This window comes from Littorina saxatilis, linkage group LG4 (assembly GCF_037325665.1).
Source record: "Littorina saxatilis isolate snail1 linkage group LG4, US_GU_Lsax_2.0, whole genome shotgun sequence".
Lineage (NCBI taxonomy): Eukaryota > Metazoa > Mollusca > Gastropoda > Littorinimorpha > Littorinidae > Littorina > Littorina saxatilis.
The window spans coordinates 11,787,854-11,809,613 of NC_090248.1; the positions used below are offsets into that span (position 1 = coordinate 11,787,854).

General features: G+C 42.7%; 1 protein-coding gene across 3 annotated transcripts in view; it reads left to right on the top strand.

Moving 5' to 3' along the window:
• Nucleotides 1-587: 587 nt before the first annotated feature.
• The window catches only part of LOC138963961 (properdin-like), a 72,000-nt gene continuing 50,827 nt past the window's right edge, over nt 588-21,760 (top strand). Inside the window, exons 1-2 of one of the 3 annotated variants that reach the window (XM_070335821.1) lie at nt 588-989; nt 5,476-5,917. In XM_070335821.1, the coding sequence (XP_070191922.1) occupies nt 5,854-5,917 (64 nt within the window). In that variant the 5' untranslated portion in view covers nt 588-989; nt 5,476-5,853. Of the gene's footprint in view, nt 1,111-5,475; nt 5,918-21,760 lie in introns of all 3 variants that reach the window. The other 2 variants (XM_070335820.1, XM_070335822.1) reach the window with 2 other exon arrangements.

Genomic DNA, 21,760 nt, shown 5'->3' on the forward strand with positions numbered 1-21,760 from the left:
GCGTCGACTTGTAAGTGTTTTCCAGTCGCAGCAATTAGCCTATATTATACAATTTAGTATTCCTTTCTCAGTATGCCCCTTTCCTTGGAAGTTACAGAACGCCAAAACGCTGTAACGTTCTTCAGCATCTAAGTGGACTCTGTTGTGTTCAGCGTTTCCCTTAAATCGAGAAATAGTGAACAGCAAAAGTAGCAATTGTCAGTCGACACTGTAACTGCCCGCAAATGCCCGAAAGCAAGTCACCTATGACATGATAAACAAAACAATCATCAGTGTTGATGTTATTTTACACTGACCTGCTGAGCACGGGCTGAAGTTGACCCCTACCTCCCCCCCCCCCCCTCCCATTACCCCACCATCTACCCCCTCCCATTCACGAAGGGAATTAGCCATGTACACACCAACAATAAAACTGATTTGGTCCCGGCTCAGACAATACAAATGTTTACCACAGTTGTGACCTAACAGTCTTACCGTACTTCGGCACAATCCCACCACCACTTCATCACACCATCAATCGATCGATCTACGGTAAACCTAGGTGGTCAAAAGTGACTGTGCAATTTGCGCAGACATTTTGGCACGATCGTCTTTCCATAAAACAACAGAGGTTTCCCGCGCATTTATCGACCCGGGTTTCTGCCAGTCCCAGACTGGCAAGCAAGCAAGGAAGGAAGGAAGGCAGCAGCGGCAGAAACAGCAGCAGCAGCAGCAGCAGACACAGCAGGCGGCGGGTGCCAAGTGTCGTGAGACATGAGCGGCATTGTGGTGCGGAGGAGTAAAGTGTGGAGAGTACGGAAACGAGTACAGCAGTCAGAGTGACACGCACAGGTAGTGCTGATAGTAGGTGATACTCGTCGTATCGTGTCACACGACACAACCCAGCTGATTCTGTGATTGGGAGTTCTGTCTGCACACCTGTGTTTTTACACTTCTGAGGTTTGCAACAACAACAAAAGTTAGCCAAGACTACAAGAAGTGAACTTTGTGTAAGGTTTGCTTTTAATATTAAAAAAAATTATAACGAAAGATTGCGAATTTGCACAGGTATTGATATCAACTCTACATCCAGGACTGTGTTGATTTTTCAGTGTTGGATTTCGCGAAAAAGTTAGTACAAACTGCAATAATTTGATTATGTGTAAGAGCTTGATTTCATTACGCGCAGGTTAATTGTACATAGTTGTAAAAAGTTAATTGATTCTCTGTTACAGAGAGGAAGATTGAAGGTAAACTATCATCTTTAGATAGTGAGGTACGCGGATTTTATTGATGAAAATGTTTTCGTTACAATAACATGCGGTAGTTGAATTCCTTCTGTGACCTTCAGATAAAAGTTTGCATCAAGCATACTATTTTGGTATTAACCTTGTTTGCTATTGTGGTAAAGAGAGTAAGAGTGTTCTTGCGAAAGTTGAATTTTATCAGTTAAACTTTTACTGCCAACAGGCCTAGCTGCACCGATTGTTGTGTCGCATGAGAGCCGTAAAGTGCTTTGTGCAGCAGTCGGATTTTTTCCCTAAGGAAACAAATCTTGTTCGACACATACATTCTTATGATTAAACGCTTTTTTTACACCCCCGGTATAGGGGTGTGTATACGATTCGGTCGATGTGTTTGTTTGTTTGTTTGTGTGTTTGTGTGTTTGTGTTCGCATATAGATCTCAAGAATGAACGGACCGATCGTCACCAAACTTGGTGAACAGGTTCCATACATTCCTGAGACGGTCCTTACAAAAATTGGGACCAGTCAAACACACGGTTAGGGAGTTATTGGTGGATTAAGATTCTACAAGGACTTATAGAGGGACATATTAATGGTCAAAGGGAAATAACCTTCTCAGTTGGTGGCAGTGAGAATGGTAAGGACGGGGGTGTTTTTCCTACCTCGGAGGAATTTCTTGTTTTGTCAGGGAACAGAAGTTCCTGAAAGATAATCAGGAACGCTATGGATTCGTGTTTCGCACGGGAGTTGAACTTTTATGTAAGAATTCGGTCTTGCGTAAGACGTGCATTTGATGTCACAGTTGGGCTTGCAAAAGAACTGGGTGGCAATGGATCAATTAATGATGCACTTGCAGTCATGCTGAAGTTCCATCCTAATGGACATGACAGTCATTCGTGCAAAATATGTACTCTGTAATAACGCCGCTTGGTTCATGGTATCAGTCTGTCTTTGTGGTTGTTCAGTCATGCATGGCAGGCTATACTTGAGTAGACGCGGTACTATGACAGTTTAAAAAAATAAGTAAATCGTACAACATTAGTCGGTCTTGGAAGTTATAACATTTACTTTTTGAATCCAAATTAAACCTTAAAACAGAGAATGAGGAGATACTGTGACTGTGTATTATTCAGCATGAAAAGAAACTACAGCATATTTTATTTTAGAAAAAATCCACACAAGAAGGGAATATAATCAGTTATAAATGCCTACTGTTGACTGCTCGACTAAACCTTTTGACCTTAGTCTTGACTCTTACAACACTTATTCTGGCCAAAAAGAATTTTTCAATTTGAACAACAATGCAGCTTCACTGTTTGCTTCGGGTGCTCGACTCGAATTTGTCGTCAGCCGTTACAGTTGGGAAGATTAAGCCTGGATTACAAATGTCACAACTTCGAAGCCTCGATAAAAGAAAACGAATTACGAATGAGGGAGTTGGTGTGAATAGTTTTCTTGGTATGCAATGTAGGACCACCGTCTTTTTATATTTAGTCAAGTTTTGACTAAATATTTTAACATCGAGGGGGAATCGAAACGAGGGTCGTGGTGTATGTGTGTCTGTCTGTCTGTCTGTCTGTGCGTGTGTGTGTGTGTAGAGCGATTCAGACTAAACTACTGGACCGATCTTTATGAAATTTGACATGAGAGTTCCTGGGTATGAAATCCCCGAACGTTTTTTTCATTTTTTTGATAAATGTCTTTGATGACGTCATATCCGGCTTTTCGTGAAAGTTGAGGCGGCACTGTCACGCCCTCATTTTTCAACCAAATTGGTTGAAATTTTGGTCAAGTAATCTTCGACGAAGCCCGGACTTCGGTATTGCATTTCAGCTTGGTGGCTTAAAAATTAATTAATGACTTTGGTCATTAAAAATCTGAAAATTGTAAAAAAAAATAAAAATTTATAAAACGATCCAAATTTACGTTTATCTTATTCTCCATCATTTGCTGATTCCAAAAACATATAAATATGTTATATTCGGATTAAAAACAAGCTCTGAAAATTAAATATATAAAAATTATTATCAAAATTAAATTGTCCAAATCAATTTAAAAACACTTTCATCTTATTCCTTGTCGGTTCCTGATTCCAAAAACATATAGATATGATATGTTTGGATTAAAAACACGCTCAGAAAGTTAAAACAAAGAGAGGTACAGAAAAGCGTGCTATCCTTCTTATCGCAACTACTACCCCGCTCTTCTTGTCAATTTCACTGCCTTTGGCTGCCATGAGCGGTGGACTGACGATGCTACGAGTATACGGTCTTGCTGAAAAATGGCAGCTACTTGACTAAATATTGTATTTTCGCCTTACGCGACTTGTTGTACCATTCATTTCAACTCAAAGGGGGATCACCAGGAATAAGGTCGCGTTAGTTGGCATTGATGGAAATCAAACGTCGAGAAGGGTGCACCAGACACAAAACTGCATGATTGCACTGGATATAAAGTATAAGGCTTAACTGAAAAAAAGTTCAGAAGTTCAGAAGTTCAGATATGTTCAGAAATGAGGCCTGGCACATTCAGTGTGTAGAAAGCTTTCCTCGCGCTATGTGGTAATGCCATTTCTGTTGAACTTCAATGAGAAGAAATTCTAGGTGGTAATGTCGTTTTTGTAATTTTGAGGAAAAAGTGAATACATTAAAGAGTTGACTTTTTTTTCCCAAATCAACTTTTTTTTTAAGACGACATAATTTGTCTCCAGCATTTAAAAGAATGTTTTTCAAACTTATCCTAGTTGTGCAAGCTATGGTCGCAAGTGAGAACACTTTGAGCTTGTCCGTCAAAGACAGCTAGTCTCCGGGAAAAGGGTTTTATCGAAACGCGAAGCAGTAGATCATCTTTGGTTTTATTTTAGGTGGTGCTTTAGTTGCAGTTTGGGGTGGAGAAGGAGGTCAAAGGCACACTACTCCCCGTAAAACCAGTTGGGCTCACCGTCTCAGATCATGTCAGGCTTTTACATGGCGGATACGCCCATCCCTCTGCTTCTTCACATTCCGAAAGTGAACAGCCTCGGTGAGCACACTCTGTGCACAGCGGGACATGTTTAATGGATTCATTTTGTAAAAGCCAGTAAAACTTCCAACTCACCACAGCTAGCAGTCAGGGTGTGGATTTTGTAAAAGCCAGTAAAACGTCCAACTCACCACAGCTAGCAGTCAGGGTGTGGATTTTGTAAAAGCCAGTAAAACGTCCAACTCACCACAGCTAGCAGTCAGGGTGTGGATTTTGTAAAAGCCAGTAAAACGTCCAACTCACCACAGCTAGCAGTCAGGGTGTGGATTTTGTAAAAGCCAGTAAAACGTCCAACTCACCACAGCTAGCAGTCAGGGTGTGGATTTTGTAAAAGCCAGTAAAACGTCCAACTCACCACAGCTAGCAGTCAGGGTGTGGATTTTGTAAAAGCCAGTAAAACGTCCAACTCACCACAGCTAGCAGTCAGGGTGTGGATTTTGTAAAAGCCAGTAAAACGTCCAACTCACCACAGCTAGCAGTCAGGGTGTGGATTTTGTAAAAGCCAGTAAAACGTCCAACTCACCACAGCTAGCAGTCAGGGTGTGGATTTTGTAAAAGCCAGTAAAACGTCCAACTCACCACAGCTAGCAGTCAGGGTGTGGATTTTGTAAAAGCCAGTAAAACGTCCAACTCACCACAGCTAGCAGTCAGGGTGTGGATTTTGTAAAAGCCAGTAAAACGTCCAACTCACCACAGCTAGCAGTCAGGGTGTGGATTTTGTAAAAGCCAGTAAAACGTCCAACTCACCACAGCTAGCAGTCAGGGTGTGGATTTTGTAAAAGCCAGTAAAACGTCCGACTCACTACAGCTAGCAGTCAGGGTGTGGATTTTGTAAAAGCCAGTAAAACGTCCAACTCACCACAGCTAGCAGTCAGGGTGTGGATTTTGGGTATGTTTCCAAGTCGAGCGATTGTTCTTTCCTCACGTAATAGCCTGACATGATCTGAGACGGTGAGCCGAACTGTGTTTAGATACACAGACATTATTTTCGGACTAAAATTATGTGCAAAGTAGCCATCTAATCATGATTGCTTGCGGCGCTGATACCAATAGATCCCAATATAATGCACTTAGTCCGAAGAGAATGTTAACGACCACACGAACCATCCACGCGTTACACCTTAAATTACCCCTCCCTCAAAACCTCCAACCCTCCCCTCCCCTCCCCACCCCCTCCCCACCCCGTCGCCCTGAAAATGCTAAATCAACAACTAATTAAAATCAAACAGGTGTAGGGTTTGTTGGTTGCCGTGTGGCTACGGCAAAGGAAAACGAGCTCACAAGCAGCCAGTTGGTGAATAAGAACTGCAAGACCGGGAACAGTGGAAACATTCCGACCCTTGCATTTCAGGTTGGACAAGTACAACGACATCGCACACGACGCGCGGGAAGCTCACGGAATGTAGAACCAGAAGCATCGCGCACGACAAAGGAAGGGACAAGAAACATTCAGCAATAAGAAGTCAGGCACGAAACGGAAGAGACAAGAAAAATCCCAGCAGAGGACAGAACTAATCTGGATGCTGTGGTTGTGAAAGCCAAATACCCAGGAGGACTAACGAGAAAAACATTGTGACAGACAAAAAAGGAAATAGAACCGTGTCAGCATGAAGCTGCAGTCCCTTGCCTTGCTGGGTTCTGTCCTCTTGTCATGCGTCTTCTTCGTTGAAGGTAAGAAATGAACCTTTCTTCTCTTTGCTAGATTACTCTTTTCAATTTATAAATTCATATTGTGGCACAACTTGACTTGAAACGGCAACATTTATTCACGGTCTGTGTTTATTGAACGCTTTCTCTATATCCAGCTCGGCCTTCCACAAGTTTCATGGGGATTTTTTTTAAACATCCTTTTGCTTCAGTGCATGTACTAAAATACGGGAGCGATAATCCTTGTGCAATGTTATATATATCATGTACAACAGCGGGTGGTATTTTTGTCGTTCTTCTTTTCTGTAAAGATTTTTTTGTGTGTGAAAATAACTGGTACAATGTTTGTGTTTGTCCAACTCTTGTTGTTTTTTTTAATTTTATTTTAGTTCTTGTATATAGCACTCAGCACTTCTGCACAATAGTGACGTCGTTGTGTCTGACGTCATTGATTCGAGTGCACCTTCAATCAATCAATGAGTCTTATATCGCGCATATTCCGTGGGTACAGTTCTAGGCGCTCTGCAGTGATGCCGTGTGAGATGAAATTTTATACGGCCATCGAAGACTCTCCATGCAAATAATCTCTCTCTCTCTCTCTCTCTCTCTCTCTCTCTCTCTCTCTCTCTCTCTCTCTCTCTCTCTCTCTCTCTCTCTCTCTCTGAGGTCAGATTTTGGGACACAATTTGAAAGACTTAAAAGGTTTTCCTTGGTCTTGCGCGTAGCCTACATCTGTTTGTAGCCACATTTTGCTACAGAAGCAAAGAGACCAGTCAGTTTTCTTTGTCCTCACGCCACGCGTTCGTCTGAAGCCAGACCTTTTTGTATAGGCTGTTTTACTTTGGCGACTTCCAGCACATTAGAAGCCCTGGGGGCACCTGGGAATAGCGTGTCAGTCAAATGGCCGTGTGAATAAGTGAAATGTCTCGCTGAAACGGAAATGAGATGTCGTGCGTCGAGCGCAAGACACCTGAGCAAATGGAACAAAGCTATGCGTGAAATTATGTGCGAGGGTGGCCGTTAACATTCGCACGCATACACGCATACACAAAATGTTTGTTTGGAGCAGACGTGTAAAAATGTGATTAGTGATGCCACATATATAAAAGATCAGCCACTTTACTTTCTCCTCTGAGAAAAAAAATAACAACGAAAAAACAAAAACATACCACAAAGGATCTTCGAGGACCAAACTGATTTCTATAAATTAGAAAATGGACACACAGTTAATAAGTCACATGTCAGGTCACCGCGTGATGGTGTATGTGTTGGAGTAGTATAGTATTAAGCAAAGCCTTGTGGTTTGAACAGACGGATACAATTTGGCTTTTGGTTGAGATTTAGACTAGAGTAACACAGACTGATGAATGAGTTCCAACAGATAATAATGCTGGGTGAAACTGTCAAAGGTGGCTGCCTTGGAGGAGGTAGATAAATTAGATGCTGTCACTGTCTTGTCAGTAAATAAAAACAGCTCTTGTCATGTGTAATGGGAAAATGTCTCGTCTGCATTGTAATTGATTGTTATGAAAGTTGCACTCACTTAACTCTTGTGTATTTGGTTCCATGAGAGAGAGAGAGAGAGAGAGAGAGAGAGAGAGAGAGAGAGAGAGAGAGAGAGAGAGAGAGAGAGAGAGAGAGAGAGAGAGAGAGAGAGAGAGTAGTGGTGTTCTGTGAATGGCATTGGTGTCCATTCTACTGCTCCGAACGCGATGTGCGGTGTAGATTGCGTTAAAGTCTAACATACCTTAAATATAGAAAAGCAACATCTCAATTCCTGTTTTAAAAGTGCTATTATTCAAAGCTAGTCCTCGAGTTGCAAAAGACAGTGAGGAAGCACGTGGGGAGCCAGCTCATATCCTTCAGATGAGGGAATCCGAAACAGGTCGATGTTAAGGCACACACAAAAAATAGTCTGTTTACGGTATCCCGACCGACCCTATTTTTTCGCGCGACCCTAGACTTTTTTGGGGCATTTGGGAAAAAAATTAAAATTAAAAAAAAATTTAAAAAAAGTGTTTTTTTGGGCAAAATAACTTAAAAATATGTTTTTTGGGAAGAAAAAAAAAATTAATCCCAACCTGCCGACCCTATTTTTTTTGCCTATGTTACCGTAAACAGACTAAAAAATGTTAGTGGCCTAACGTTCCACAATCAAGAATAAAATAAAACAGGAAAGGTTAACGTATAGAACGTTCCGTCCCTGACAAACTGTGACAAATGGTAATGTTTTGTTTGTTAATGATTAAACGTTCCACATGCTATTTTTCTGGGTTTTTTGTGGTGTGTGTGTGTGTGTGTGTGTGTGTGTGTGTGTGTGTGTGAGTGTGCGTAATTTAAACAAGTCGCGTAAGGCGAAAATACAACATTTAGTCAAGTAGCTGTCGAACTCACAGAATGAAACTGAACGCAATGCAACGCAGCAAGACCGTATACTCGTAGCATCGTCAGTCCACCGCTCATGGCAAAGGCAGTGAAATTGACAAGAAGAGCGGGGTAGTAGTTGCGCTGAGAAGGATAGCACGCTTTTCTGTACCTCTCTTCGTTTTAACTTTCTGAGCGTGTTTTCAATCCAAACATATCATATCTATATGTTTTTGGAATCAGGAACCGACAAGGAATAAGACGAAAGTGTTTTTAAATTGATTTCGAAAATTTAATTTTGATCATAATTTTTATATTTTTAATTTTCAGAGCTTGTTTTTAATCCAAATATAACATATTTATATGTTTTTGGAATCAGAAAATGATGCAGAATAAGATGAACGTAAATTTGGATCGTTTTATAAAAAAAATAGTTTTTTTACAATTTTCAGATTTTTAATGACCAAAGTCATTAATTAATTTTTAAGCCACCAAGCTGAAATGCAATACCGAAGTCCGGGCTTCGTCGGAGATTACTTGACCAAAATTTCAACCAATTTGGTTGAAAAATGAGAGCGTGACAGTGCCGCCTCAACTTTCACGAAAAGCCGGATATGACGTCATCAAAGACATTTATCAAAAAAATGAAAAAAACGTCTGAGGATATCATACCCAGGAACTCTCATGTCAAATTTCATAAAGATCGGTCCAGTAGTTTAGTCTGAATCGCTCTACACACACACACAGACAGACAGACACACACACATACAGCACGACCCTCGTCTCGATTCCCCCTCTATGTTAAAACATTTAGTCAAAACTTGACTAAATGTAAAAAGGGAGCTTTGGATGCATCTAGACGGGTATTTACGCCTCGCAGCTTTGCCGAATACCGTACACTGAAGCACAAGTTCGACTAAAAATCTGAACTCCAGAGAGCAGAATTCCGTTGATCCGTTGGTCAGATGACGGATGTGTCAACGGCTTTCCGATCCCTCACACGGCAGGGGCATCAATTATTCAGCCCTCATCCCTCGCAGTGGAGGTGTCAGTTAATTCCATTGATGGCTTACACTTGATGACTCGCAGAAAGCCCGACCAAATGCAATACAGTGGGACCTGTACTGAAAGGATACCATTAGGCCTGTCCTTAACTGGGCGAAGAAGACCGGCACGGTTGGCCTAGTGGTAAGGCGTCCGCCCCATGATCGGGAGGTCGTGGGTTCGAACCCCGGCCGGGTCATACCTAAGACTTTAATATTGGCAATCTAGTGGCTGCTCCGCCTGGCGTCTGGCATTATGGGGTTAGTGCTAGGACTGGTTGGTCCGACCGGTGTCAGAATAATGTGACTGGGTGAGACATGAAGCCTGTGCTGCGACTTCTGTCTTGTGTGTGGCGCACGTTATATGTCAAAGCAGCACCGCCCTGATATGGCCCTTCGTGGTCGGCTGGGCGTTAAGCAAACAAACAAACAAACAAACAAACAAACTGGACGAAGTCGACTACGCGAAGTATACTTGGCGAAGCTGGCCGTACGGAGCTTTAGCACTGAGTTTTCGGTAAAAAGACTTCGTGAAGTCGACTTGGGGCTGAATGAAGGACCGCCTTTAGGACCAGCAAGAGTATCCCTACGTTGCGGGTGGCTCATCATGACAGGTATTTTTTGGTGTAGATGTTAGCCAAAAGGACAACAAAAGGTGTCCGTTATTGGATGGTGCCCTCTCATGGGAGGGGATTCGCACAGCAGGAACCACTGTATATTAACATTAAAGAATACCTTCGTCAGACACACGCGGCTTTTGTTGTGAGGCAAAAAAAAACAAACAGCCATGGAGATGGGTCGAGCAGACAAAGGGCAATACCACGCCATGAAGCATCTCTCTGCAGCAAAGTTCGAACACCGCTGCAACTGTTGGATTTTGTGCGAAGAAGCTTTTATACCTATCGATTTTCAGCCAGTCACACCACGAGAAATAATTAGAACGGACAAGGAGAATCTTCGGCAAATGTTTACCTTCCCCGGCTATTTTGGCAGCTAAAGAAAACTGTCCAACTTCTACCAGAATAATGCCCCATCCCAATCCTACCCTTCCCATCTCTTACCACAGAAACTTACATAGAATTATTTCTGGCATGTCGTGATAGTTTCTGACCGGACGCTTCACCTCATCATCTCATCTTCCTTTTGATTGGCTGACCCCATCTTTTCCGCATTATGATTGGCTGCGTCCCGTTTCCACGACAGCTCCGCTGGTCGTGCTCGGAGCGAAGAATGACTTTCATCATCTTATGAAGTTATCAGCACTCTGCCTTTCTTCTCTTCACGTTCTTCGCCTCGAGGAAGACAGGGATTGTCTAGAATTGGTTTCGATTTTCACTCGACCTGTCCGAGCTTAGAATACTCGCTGTCTTTAATGGGTTTCTATGTGATTTCCCCTGATGCAGTGATCGAAGAAGTAGGACACAAATGTTGGTAAATGAATGCCTTTCAAAAAAAGTTTAGAAGCTAAAACAAATCTTCGTATTACTAAGCTAACTCTACTGAACTTTACAAATTTAACATTACCCTGTTACCCATTAATAATCTGAAAAATGAAAAAAAAATAAAAAATTTGGTTAGCTAGAAAACATTAGAATAAGGTTTTCTTTTCTTTTTAAAGCAAAGTGTCAAGATTTGTGGGACCGACAGGTAAATTAAAGTAAACTCAAATACTTTCACGACTATGTCAGTACGAATTGAATACAAAACACTGTGGCAGTTCTTCTACGTTCGTGGACTGCAACTCCCTTACATGTGTACGCGATCGTGTTTTCACGATTGGTCTTTAACCCGCCTCCCCTGCTATTCTACACAGTAATACTCCTGTTGTGATTTTTGTTGTGTGTGTGGGGGTGGGGGGTGGGGTAGAAATGTGCTGCTCTTCCCGCGCGATCGAGTGCCTTGAGTCAGCTTTACAGATCGATACAGGGCCTTGAAGATAGAAAAGTTCCTAATGTCCTGGGGACCTAACAAAGAATTCAAAACCGCAGCAACTGACCTACTATGCATCCATTGCACAATATTACACCGTGCCCGTAAGTCTTATACTGCTGTCCAGCAGACCATTTTGAACACCAAAGCCAGCTAAATCTGATTTAAGTGGCTTTGGTGTTCAAAATGATGCCTGACCCGCTGACATGCCGATGAGGGGGGAGTTCTTTGAACATTTAGAGGGCATCCGGCGTACTGCAGAATTCATCAAGGCCTTCGGAATTGCTCTGTAAGCGAACCACGACAAACGAGGACAAATATCGCGTATGTGAAACACGCTCTGAAGAAGGCTGCGCATTCTAAAATTTCACAGAACTACTTTTTTTTCCCTTTCTTTCCCCTTCATTGTTTTAAAACCTCTCACCTGACCATTTGATCTCTCTGTCACTGGACCAGTAAGTAACTGCAACCGCTTAAAGTTTGGTTAGGGATCAGGGTTAAGGCTAGGTTTAGGGTTAGAATTAGGGTTAGGGTCAAATCTAGGTAAGAATTACAAGGTTTGAGTAAAGCTTTGGGGTAAACAGGACAATGTTAGGTTTAGTGTTAGGCAATGACGTCATGGACCAGTGACGTTGTGGTCAAATTTCATGCATGGCTACCCAGAGATTAGCTGGGCAACCACATGGTGTATCTTAAAGATGTCACAACTAACCTAAACAGGATCGATGAAGTCTCAAATATGAAACGTGCACAATGCTCTCACAGAACACTGTCAAAGAAGTTGCTTTTCATCCCTAATAGCTGTGACCTTGAATTTGTTAGAACGTCCGAATGGCATCGCTCTCCTAAATGTCCGAAATAAAACCTGGCTTGTGACTGACCTAGGGTGATCGTGCCGGAAGGATACCAGATCCAAGCTCTTCTTTGTAATCAGATATAGGCAGAAACCCCTGATCGTCTCAGTCTCTGACGAAAACGTCGCTAAAAAGACTGAAGGAGAATTGCTGAAGGTTCTAATCAAACGGCCAGCCCTAAGGAGCACTCTTGACCACCACGCCCAATCCCTTCCCCCCAGCACGGCTCCGACCTTTTGGCGAACCTCCAGCACTGACCGCTAACAATACTGACCACTCAGCCAACTAGTCCGTGCTTTGTTCTCTGGGGTTTTCTGTGCAAAGACGGTTGGAGGACATTTGTGTTGGAAGACAGAAGAGAGCCTGGACTTCGTGGCAAGACAGAGGAAGAGCAATTTGCAGGAAGCGCGGGTCAATCTTCACGACGTGCGATTGACTCCTCTTATACCTCCGGCGCGATAATGAAAACGGATTAGGTTGTGGGGAGGAGGGGGGGGGGGAGGGGGGAGGTCGGAACAGAGAGAGAGAGAGATATTCAAAGACTGCAAGAAAAAGTACTTCAAGATGCAGGTAGAGGGAAGACGAGGAAAAGACAAAGAAATTGCAATGAGAAACATTGGACAGAGAGAGAGAGAGAGAGAGAGAGACAGAGACAGAGACAGAGACAGAGACAGAGATAGTAAGAGGTGGGAGTGGGTAGGGGTGGGGGTGGTACTTTGTTATAATGTAGCCTACTGTAAAGGATAAAAACACGAAGATATTTTTGACGGTTAAATAACGATTAATATAGCTATTCTGATGAACACGTGGGGGAATTCGGGGGCTGTGATTGGATGGTATCTCCCGATCATCAAAGCATATTGCTGCCAAAGTCGGCCATTTTCCGCAATATCCAAAAGCATATTGAGTAAAATGGCCGACGCATGGTTCCGGTTTACACATCTGTACCACGCGGCGATGTTTCTATCGAAAACAGCATACACTGACAACTTAAAAAGCTGTTTCAACAACTGTGTTGTGAAATCGAATGCACTTGGAGTCAGTTTTTCTTCCAAAGTCAGAAAGCGTGTAGCTGCCGAAGTCGGCCATTTTCCGCAATATCCAAAAGCATATTGAGTAAAATGGCCGACGCATGGTTCCGGTTTACACATCTGTACCACGTGGCGATGTTTCTATCGACAACAGCATACACTGACAACTTAAAAAGCTGGCAGTTTCAACAACTGTGTTGTGAAATCGAATGCACTTGGAGTCAGTTTTTCTTCCAAAGTCAGAAAGCGTGTAGCGGTGTGCATGTCTGCGCGAACATGATGTGCGTAAGAAGTTCGTCTGCTATCAAAACCTGAGATCAACGCATCGACGCAAAAACTGTCATTTTGTAAGTTTGGAACAACGAATCAAGGTCATAACAGCTATATAATCGCTATTATGTTTTCAGCGTAGCAATAGGGTCCGATATTTAGACTCGAACAAGTATAATGCGACTCGTCTTCGACTCGTCGCATTATACTTGTCTCGTCTAAATATCGGACCCTATTGCTACGCTGAAAACACAATAGCTGTTAATATCAGAGGAAAGTGACACAAGATACAGTAATACGCGGAAGGCTTCAGTCTAACGGCTCGAGACGGATAGGCGAACAGACAAAATTGGGGACACAGACATCACTCCAAAAAGATGAGAAAATTATGGCGGTACATAAACACAGACGCCCGTGGTGCCAGACATAAGGCCGTAGTATAAAAAAAATAAAATAAAAAAAAGGAAACAAAATTAGCCCACGCACAATAAAGCAACCCCGCAATCCCTGTTTCTCTGTCCAAAAATTGCCTTCGCCGATTTTCAAGGACGAGTAGACAAACTTTGAAAGTGGTTCACGTCTGCTGCCGTTGACACACGAAACGACATCCGTTGCTATCAGGCCAAAACACACTTCACCAACTCGGAAGAAATTGGTCCCAACAAATTACTGGCTCTCGACAAATCTAACGCAGGAATCGACTGGTGCTGCTAAATTGTCCAAGAATGGAAATGTGCACGTTTTTCCCACTCTCCTGAGAGTTGCCTGAGAGACTGTTCGATTATAATCAGTTACGTGGGGCAGGTTCGGTTACAGATGTTGCCTGAGAACTGTTCGATTATAATCATTTACGTGGGGCAGGTTCGGTTACAGATGTTGCCTGAGAGACTGTTCGATTATAATCAGTTACGTGGGGCAGATTCGGTTACAGATGTTGCCTGAGAGACTGTTCGATTAAAATCAGTTACGTGGGGCAGGTTCGGTTACAGATGTTGCCTGAGAGACTGTTCGATTATAATCAGTTACGTGGGGCAGATTCGGTTACAGATGTTGCCTGAGAGACTGTTCGATTATAATCAGTTACGTGGGGCAGATTCGGTTACAGATGTTGCCTGAGAGACTGTTCGATTATAATCAGTTACGTGGGGCAGGTTTGGTTACAGATGTTGCCTGAGAACTGTTCGATTATAATCAGTGACGTGGGGCAGGTTCGGTTACAGATGTTGCCTGAGAGACTGTTCGATTATAATCAGTTACGTGGGGCAGATTCGGTTACAGATGTTGCCTGAGAGACTGTTCGATTATAATCAGTTACGTGGGGCAGGTTCGGTTACAGATGTTGCCTGAGAGACTGTTCTTAAAATGAAAATGAAGTGTCTGTGAGAAATCTCAAAATAGCAGGTTGCGTTCTTGTTCTGTCGGAGATAGTTTATTGATTAGCAATTTCAGTGTATCCTGTTTCCCCCAAGTAAGAGAGAAGAACACATCAGGAGTGCTCAGTTCTTGTTTTCATTTCTGGATAAAGACAAACGACAAACACATGGTCTTGATTTTAGCCATAATCTTCGAAGTCTTGAGGGGAAAAGTTTACAACAACTAACATCCTTGTCGCGTGCGAGCATGCATGCGTACGTGCGAACGTACGGGTGTGCGTGTGAGAGCGCATATACGCATCCGAACACATTCGTGAACTGAATTTTCCAAGATAATGTGTCTTTGCTTGAAAACCTCTGCCTCTTACCACTGGTTGTCTATGATCCTGTCGACTGTTTGGTTTTCGGGCTTCAATCACGTTCCCTCGCGCTGGCAGACAAATTGATTGCTTAGGAAAAGAGCGTCTAATTTTCCCTTAGTTTGCACACAGGCAATTTGGAACTCCTTTGCCAGGGTTCGTCCCTAACTGTGTCCTTGAGTGAGCTCCCCTGGGAGATCGCGGTCACGTGATATTGAATGCCTGCCGAGGTGCGTAACCTTTTTAAGCATCATCTTGAGTTTTTGCTGCTTGATGTTGTGGTATTTGCCTTTGTCTCTGTACAGCTGACAAAGAAGATGAACACCATGTTGTATTTGTATGTCCTTTTTATCAAGACCTTCGAGAAAAGTATTTGAAAATCTCGAACTCTAAGACGCTGCAACAACAACTTGTATATTTTTGTGGCAGTAAGTGAGGATAATGTGATGAACAGCTTCAGCAGATTTGTGTTCTTCGTGTTACAGAAGAGACGAACCTTTATAAATCAGGTTCAGTGACATGTCATCAGGGTCTTTATGTATTTGTTGAATTGTATGCGTGACTATAATTTATAACTGTGCAGATGCTATTGCTGTTACTATTGTAAGGGGCGCCTTAGACAATTAAAGATTTGTTCTTGTTCTTGTTCTTGTTCTCTCTCTCTCTCTCTCTCTCTCTCTCTCTCTCTCTCTCTCTCTCTCTCTCTCTCTCTCTCTCTCTCTCTCAGTTTATGTCTTTTCTCCTTTTTTCGTTTGACTCGTTTTGACTAAGGAACCTCTGTGCGTGTTGCTGAGTGGAAGAGAAGCAACTATAGTAAGCATAGTAACCAGCTTTGCCTTAAAATCGCCTGAACTTTCAACCCGATCTGCGTGCAAGCCTTTCATGTCTGGATTTCTGTTCATCTAGCATGGTTTTTTTCCAGCTGTACAGTACGCAGGTTTGAATCCATTTTTAAAACATAATTTAAACAAAGTTTCTGACACATAGGCTTACTGGCAAAAACAGAAACAATTTCAATTTCAACAATTTCAGTCCAATTAGTCTACTTCTTTTGTCAATATAGAATTTTGTTGCTGATTTGATTTTGGAGAATGACACAGGTCAGCAGGTGTTCGTTACGAAAATAATTCATCAAAATGTTCCCACAGTGCACAACACTGAAATCAGCTAGGCTGCAGATTGTGAGTTCAAGGACGCTCCTGTCTCACGTCAAAGAATGGATGGATCTGGGATGATTTACAAGAAAACTCTGCACCGGAAGGAAGACATCTTTCACTGATGTACTAACGTTACGCAGAACAACCTACCACACAGAAATGTCAGCTAATTTCCACGAAAGCAAAACCAGACAACTGACAAATTGTTTTCAAGATGTACCAGAAAATATGCATGTCGTTTTGGGAAGGAGCGGCCCGGGAGTCATGGAGACATGTGGTATCCGTTTCTGCATTTCTCTAAGACCCATTGATTTGAAACGATAGATCACGCCAGGGATATCTGTTGCCATCACGACACATTGCCAAGACATATGGAGATAAAGAGACAAAGAGATGCGGACAGACAAAAATTACAGAGGCACGCAAGGCTGGATGGGTTGGATTTGCATCGCCATTGGAGAAGCATGGTGTTTTCATTGTTGAAAATAATCGGGTTTTTTCAAAGTAAAAACATGATGAAAGTCTGCAAATGTAACGAACAAGGCCACGTATACCGATGCTTTCACACAAAAACAAACAAGCAAACAACAACAACAAAACAAATATATAATACCTCGATCCTCCCCCCAAATATTTATTAAAATGGTTTTACTGTCAATACCCCCAAAACAAGGGAACAACTTGGACAATATCCCTCCCCCCCCCCCCCTGCTCATTATGTCTGTCTCACATTCTCTCTCTCTCTCTCTCTCTCTCTCTCTCTCTCTTTCTTTCTCTCTCTCTCTCTCTCTCTCTCTCTCTCTCTCTCTCTCTCTCTCTCTCTCTCTCTCTCTCTCTCTCTCTCTCTCTCTCTCTCTCTCTCTCTCTCTCTCTCTCTCTCTCTCTCTTTCTCTCTCTCTCTGGATCTCCTGTCAAACGAGATTTTCTTAACAGAATTTCTGGTTAAAACAGTTTCGTTCATTTTCTATCTTTTCTTCTTACGATTTTCCATTCTCTTTCTCTTCACATCTTTGCTTCACTTTTTCTTTTATATTCCAGGAAGAAACTCATCCATAGAAATAACATCCCAACTAAATCGCTTTTGGGTGAACGCACGAGCCCAAGATCAATGGGAAAAAATGCCGTCTGACGTGCCTCGGGAGGTTTGCATGTTGCGATACTATTTGTTTTATTTCTCGGGAGGGCCTGATTTAATCATATCTCCTCGATACTTTTAAGCTTGGCGTTTCTCTAAAACATTGTAACGTCGCGGGACGTGGCACAGACACTTAAGGGTCCACCACAGACATGTTGCTGGTCTAATCAAAAGCGAAAGCCTGTGCGTTGGGGCTCAAAGTTGGTGGAAGCTTGAGGAATGGGGTAGGTTAGGGCAGGGTCTAGTGAACCAACGACACAATTGGGATCGTCTTGACGGTTAAACATTGCTGCTGTCCGGGACTGATGTGCACGAAAAAGTGACCAACCCAGCTGGAGCCAGCCGCGGGATGGGATTGGTTACAATTGAGGTTTGTTTGTAATTCAACCAATCCAACCTCGTGGTTGGCTCCCACCCGTATACAAAAGCCCTGCTTTCCATCGAAAACCCAGTATATAAAAGTAAACGGTTTTTTAAAATTCCAGGTTGGGTTTTCCATGGGGAGGAGTGGTTTCAAAGTAGGCCAGTGCTATGCGCACGTACTGCGTGTAAGAAATCAATCAATATCAATCAATATGAGGCTTATATCGCGCGTATTCCGTGGGTACAGTTCTAAGCGCAGGGATTTATTTATTCTTATTTTTATTATTTTTATTTTATGCAATTTATATCGCGCACATATTCAAGGCGCAGGGATTTATTTATGCCGTGTGAGATGGAATTTTTTTACACAATACATCACGCATTCACATCGGCCAGCAGATCGCAGCCATTCGGCGCATATCCTACTTTTCACGGCCTATTATTCCAAGTCACACGGGTATTTTGGTGGACATTTTTATCTATGCCTATACCATTTTGCCAGGAAAGACCCTTTTGTCAATCGTGGGATCTTTAACGTGCACACCCCAATGTAGTGTACACGAAGAGACCTCGGTTTTTCGTTTCATCCGAAAGAAACGTACAATAGCAGGGAGACAGTCCCTCCACTTGGGCACTGCCAACGATCAACACTGACTGTTTGCTGTGGCGAGTTGCATTTTTGTTTTAATGAATTAATTTTATTTTTATGAGAAAAAAATTTTTCATAAAAAAATATCCAAAACTGGAAGGAGTGTGCTTGTTTACTGAAAAAAACATACGACAGCGATTGACCCCAAAATCGACTTTGCTCATATTTTGTTAGTATTTTGTCTGTGATATTTTCAGAGTGTGTTGAAACAAGTGTGTAAAAAAAATCTACCGGACTGGCTTTATGACACAGAATTTTGAATATGATGACATGCCAAGAATCATATACACGAGGGTTGGGTAATTGCTTGGGGTGTCTGACCGATCAATTACAACTACAAGAACTATTTTGTAAATGGTGACATAAACGCTCCTGATGCATATCTCGGATAAATCCAGAGCAAGCTGCACCTTACAGGTAAGCCTTGCATGCAGCGCTCGTGGTAATTTACGTTTGTTGTAATGATGGTTGTTGTTTTGTTTGAATTATTGTAACGTGTCTAACGGTCTTTCCGATATGGCTGGAAATCGCGCAATCGCAAAGTCAGAGTCGATTTTCGGGGTCAATCGCTGTCGTATTCATGTTTTTACGCATGCCTATTGTGAGCAACACTCTACCCCTAACGCGGAGATTGCCAACACTCTACCCCTAACGCGGAGATTGCCAACACTCTACCCCTAACGCGGAGATTGCCAACACTCTACCCCTAACGCGGAGATTGCCAACACTCTACCCCTAACGCGGAGATTGCCAACACTCTACCCCTAACGCGGAGATTGCCAACACTCTACCCCTAACGCGGAGATTGCCAACACTCTATCCCTAACGCGGAGATTGCCAACACTCTACCCCTAACGCGGAGATTGCCAACACTCTACCCCTAACGCGGAGATTGCCAACACTCTACCCCTAACGCGGAGATTGCCAACACTCTACCCCTAACGTGGAGATTGCCAACACTCTACCCCTAACGCGGAGATTGCCAACAATCTGAGAGAATCGGGTCTTAAATGAGAGGAAGTCTTGAAATTGTGGTACATTCATTTTCATTTTCATGAACTTCTTACAGGCATTAAGCAGGGTCTTTAAAATAGTGAGTCTTAACAGGGGGTTTCCATCGTAGTGCTGCGAGCGACAATGACAATGACAAATATAAGCTAGAGAGAGAGAGAGAGAGAGAGAGAGAGAGAGAGAGAGGGAGGGGGGTTGCATGGTGGGGCGGAGAATGAGATGGCGGGGTGGCAGGGCAGGGGTGGTGAGAGGGCGCGAGAGTGCGGATATTTTAAAATGCACCAACACTTGACATTTTTATATTTCGTAAGGGAGGATCGGATTTTATTATGCTGTCAAAACTAGACATTTATATTTCTGACACAGTTATCAAAGGTCAGTGGCTGACTCAGTTCAATATGAAACTGTAGACTCAACGCAAGCCCTTGTGCACCAATGGTAGAGGCTGGGAGTTGAAAGAACGTGAGCGAGAAGGAGGGCCGGGTTGGGGGTAGAAATGGGAAAGAAAATATGAGTTGACTGCCAAAACAAGCGATGGTAAAAGGTTGTTTGCTTTGTTTTGCTTTGCGTCATAAGCTGTCAAAACAAGCAACCCCACGGTTAACAAGGACAAACGTACTTCCCCCCTTTCTCCCCTTTTGTGACAGAATGTCGTGCGAAAAATCCATTTAGAGACGACGCATGCACCAACAGATTACCCTAAATGGGTAATTTGCTAGTCGATCCATTTCACAGGAAGTGATGGGGGAGAGGGGAAAAGCTAGGAAATGGCGTCGCAGCGGTAAAAAGCTGTGCTCATAGGGGGAGTGAGAATGGGGGAATGGGGGACAGATTGTCACGGAGGTGGAGGTGAATTGAAGGTACATGTTGCTTGAATATTGCAGCATTTTAGCACGGCGCATCGATAGCTGTAGATGATAGATCGCTAGTCGTTTAGACAAGCACGTAATCATCGGGGTGCCAGTCTTTTCAGGGAATAGAACAAAACCTCTGAGGGCTGGAAAACGAGAGACGGAGGGTGGGTAGGGGGGGGAGGCGGTTGGGGGGGGGGGGGGGTTGTGTGGCTCATGTCCAAGTACAGGAACACCCACAACACGCCATTATTGATGGCCGCAGGAGCGGTCATCTATTGGAATGCATTCGGAGAGGTGACATGTCTCGTTTTGTTACTGTTCTCACGAGATCAGTTACAGTTTTTTGATCTAGAATCAAGCACTTCCTGAATTTGGAAGCCAGGAAGTTATTCTTTAATGCCCATATTCAATCTGTTATTGATTACGCATCAACCTTGTGGGATTCGGAAAGTGATAATTCACTAAAACCTATAATTAGATTACACAAACGAGCGTTGGAAGTAGTCTTATTAAAGAAAACAACCCTGAATGAATTAGACTACATAAACTTAGGCATTCTCCCTCTGAAGGAAAGACTTGGCTATAACAAATGTACCCTTATGAGCAAAATTATCACTGGATGTGTACCTGAAACTTTACGTACAAAATTTACCATGAGGAATTCACGTCAATTTATGAGATTAAACACTCCTGTTCCTCGGATTGACCTGTTTAAGTCCAGTTTAGTGTATTCAGGTAGCAGTCTCTGGAACTCTCTTCCAACATTCCTGAGGCAAACTACCAGCACAGATAGTTTTAAGAGCAGATATTTGTCTTATGTAATGAAGTCAAAGTAAATGATATTTGTCTTAAATGGTATTCATTTTTTGTATTAAACATGCCCCTCTCCTCTTTATTGGTATAATGTACACAGACCCTTTTCGGATGAAAGGACTTAAAAACCAACCACTATTGAGATGTGTGAAGATTTTAGCAATGTCTTGCTTGTTTGATTGTTTTTCTTTAAAATGTAATGTATGGATTAGAGCATGATGTTGAGAAAGTGCAAGCTGCACTATACCACTTAATTCACATCAATTAACTCGCAATTTACCTCCATTTAATTCACATCAATTAACTCGCAATTTACCTCAATGCAATGCATTTTGTGTACATATGTATAATGTGTTTTTACTTTAGTTATCTGTTAAAATGTAAAATTTTAGTTCTTCTATTTTCTATTTTTTATCTTGTATTTCTTTCATTTTTGTAGTTAGTCCCTCTTTAGGGCGAGGGCTGGATGTAAAAAAGCAGACCACTGCTTAATCTACTACCCTCGTTAAATAAAGAATTGTCATTGTCATTGTCATTGTCTCTCTCATCCGACTCCTGACACACAGGTCAAAGCAGAGGTTAACTTGAGTGCACGTGTACCTAGCAGGAGGGGGGTGATTCGGGTCAGAAGTGGGATAAAGCACTTTGGTCTTCAGTCTTTG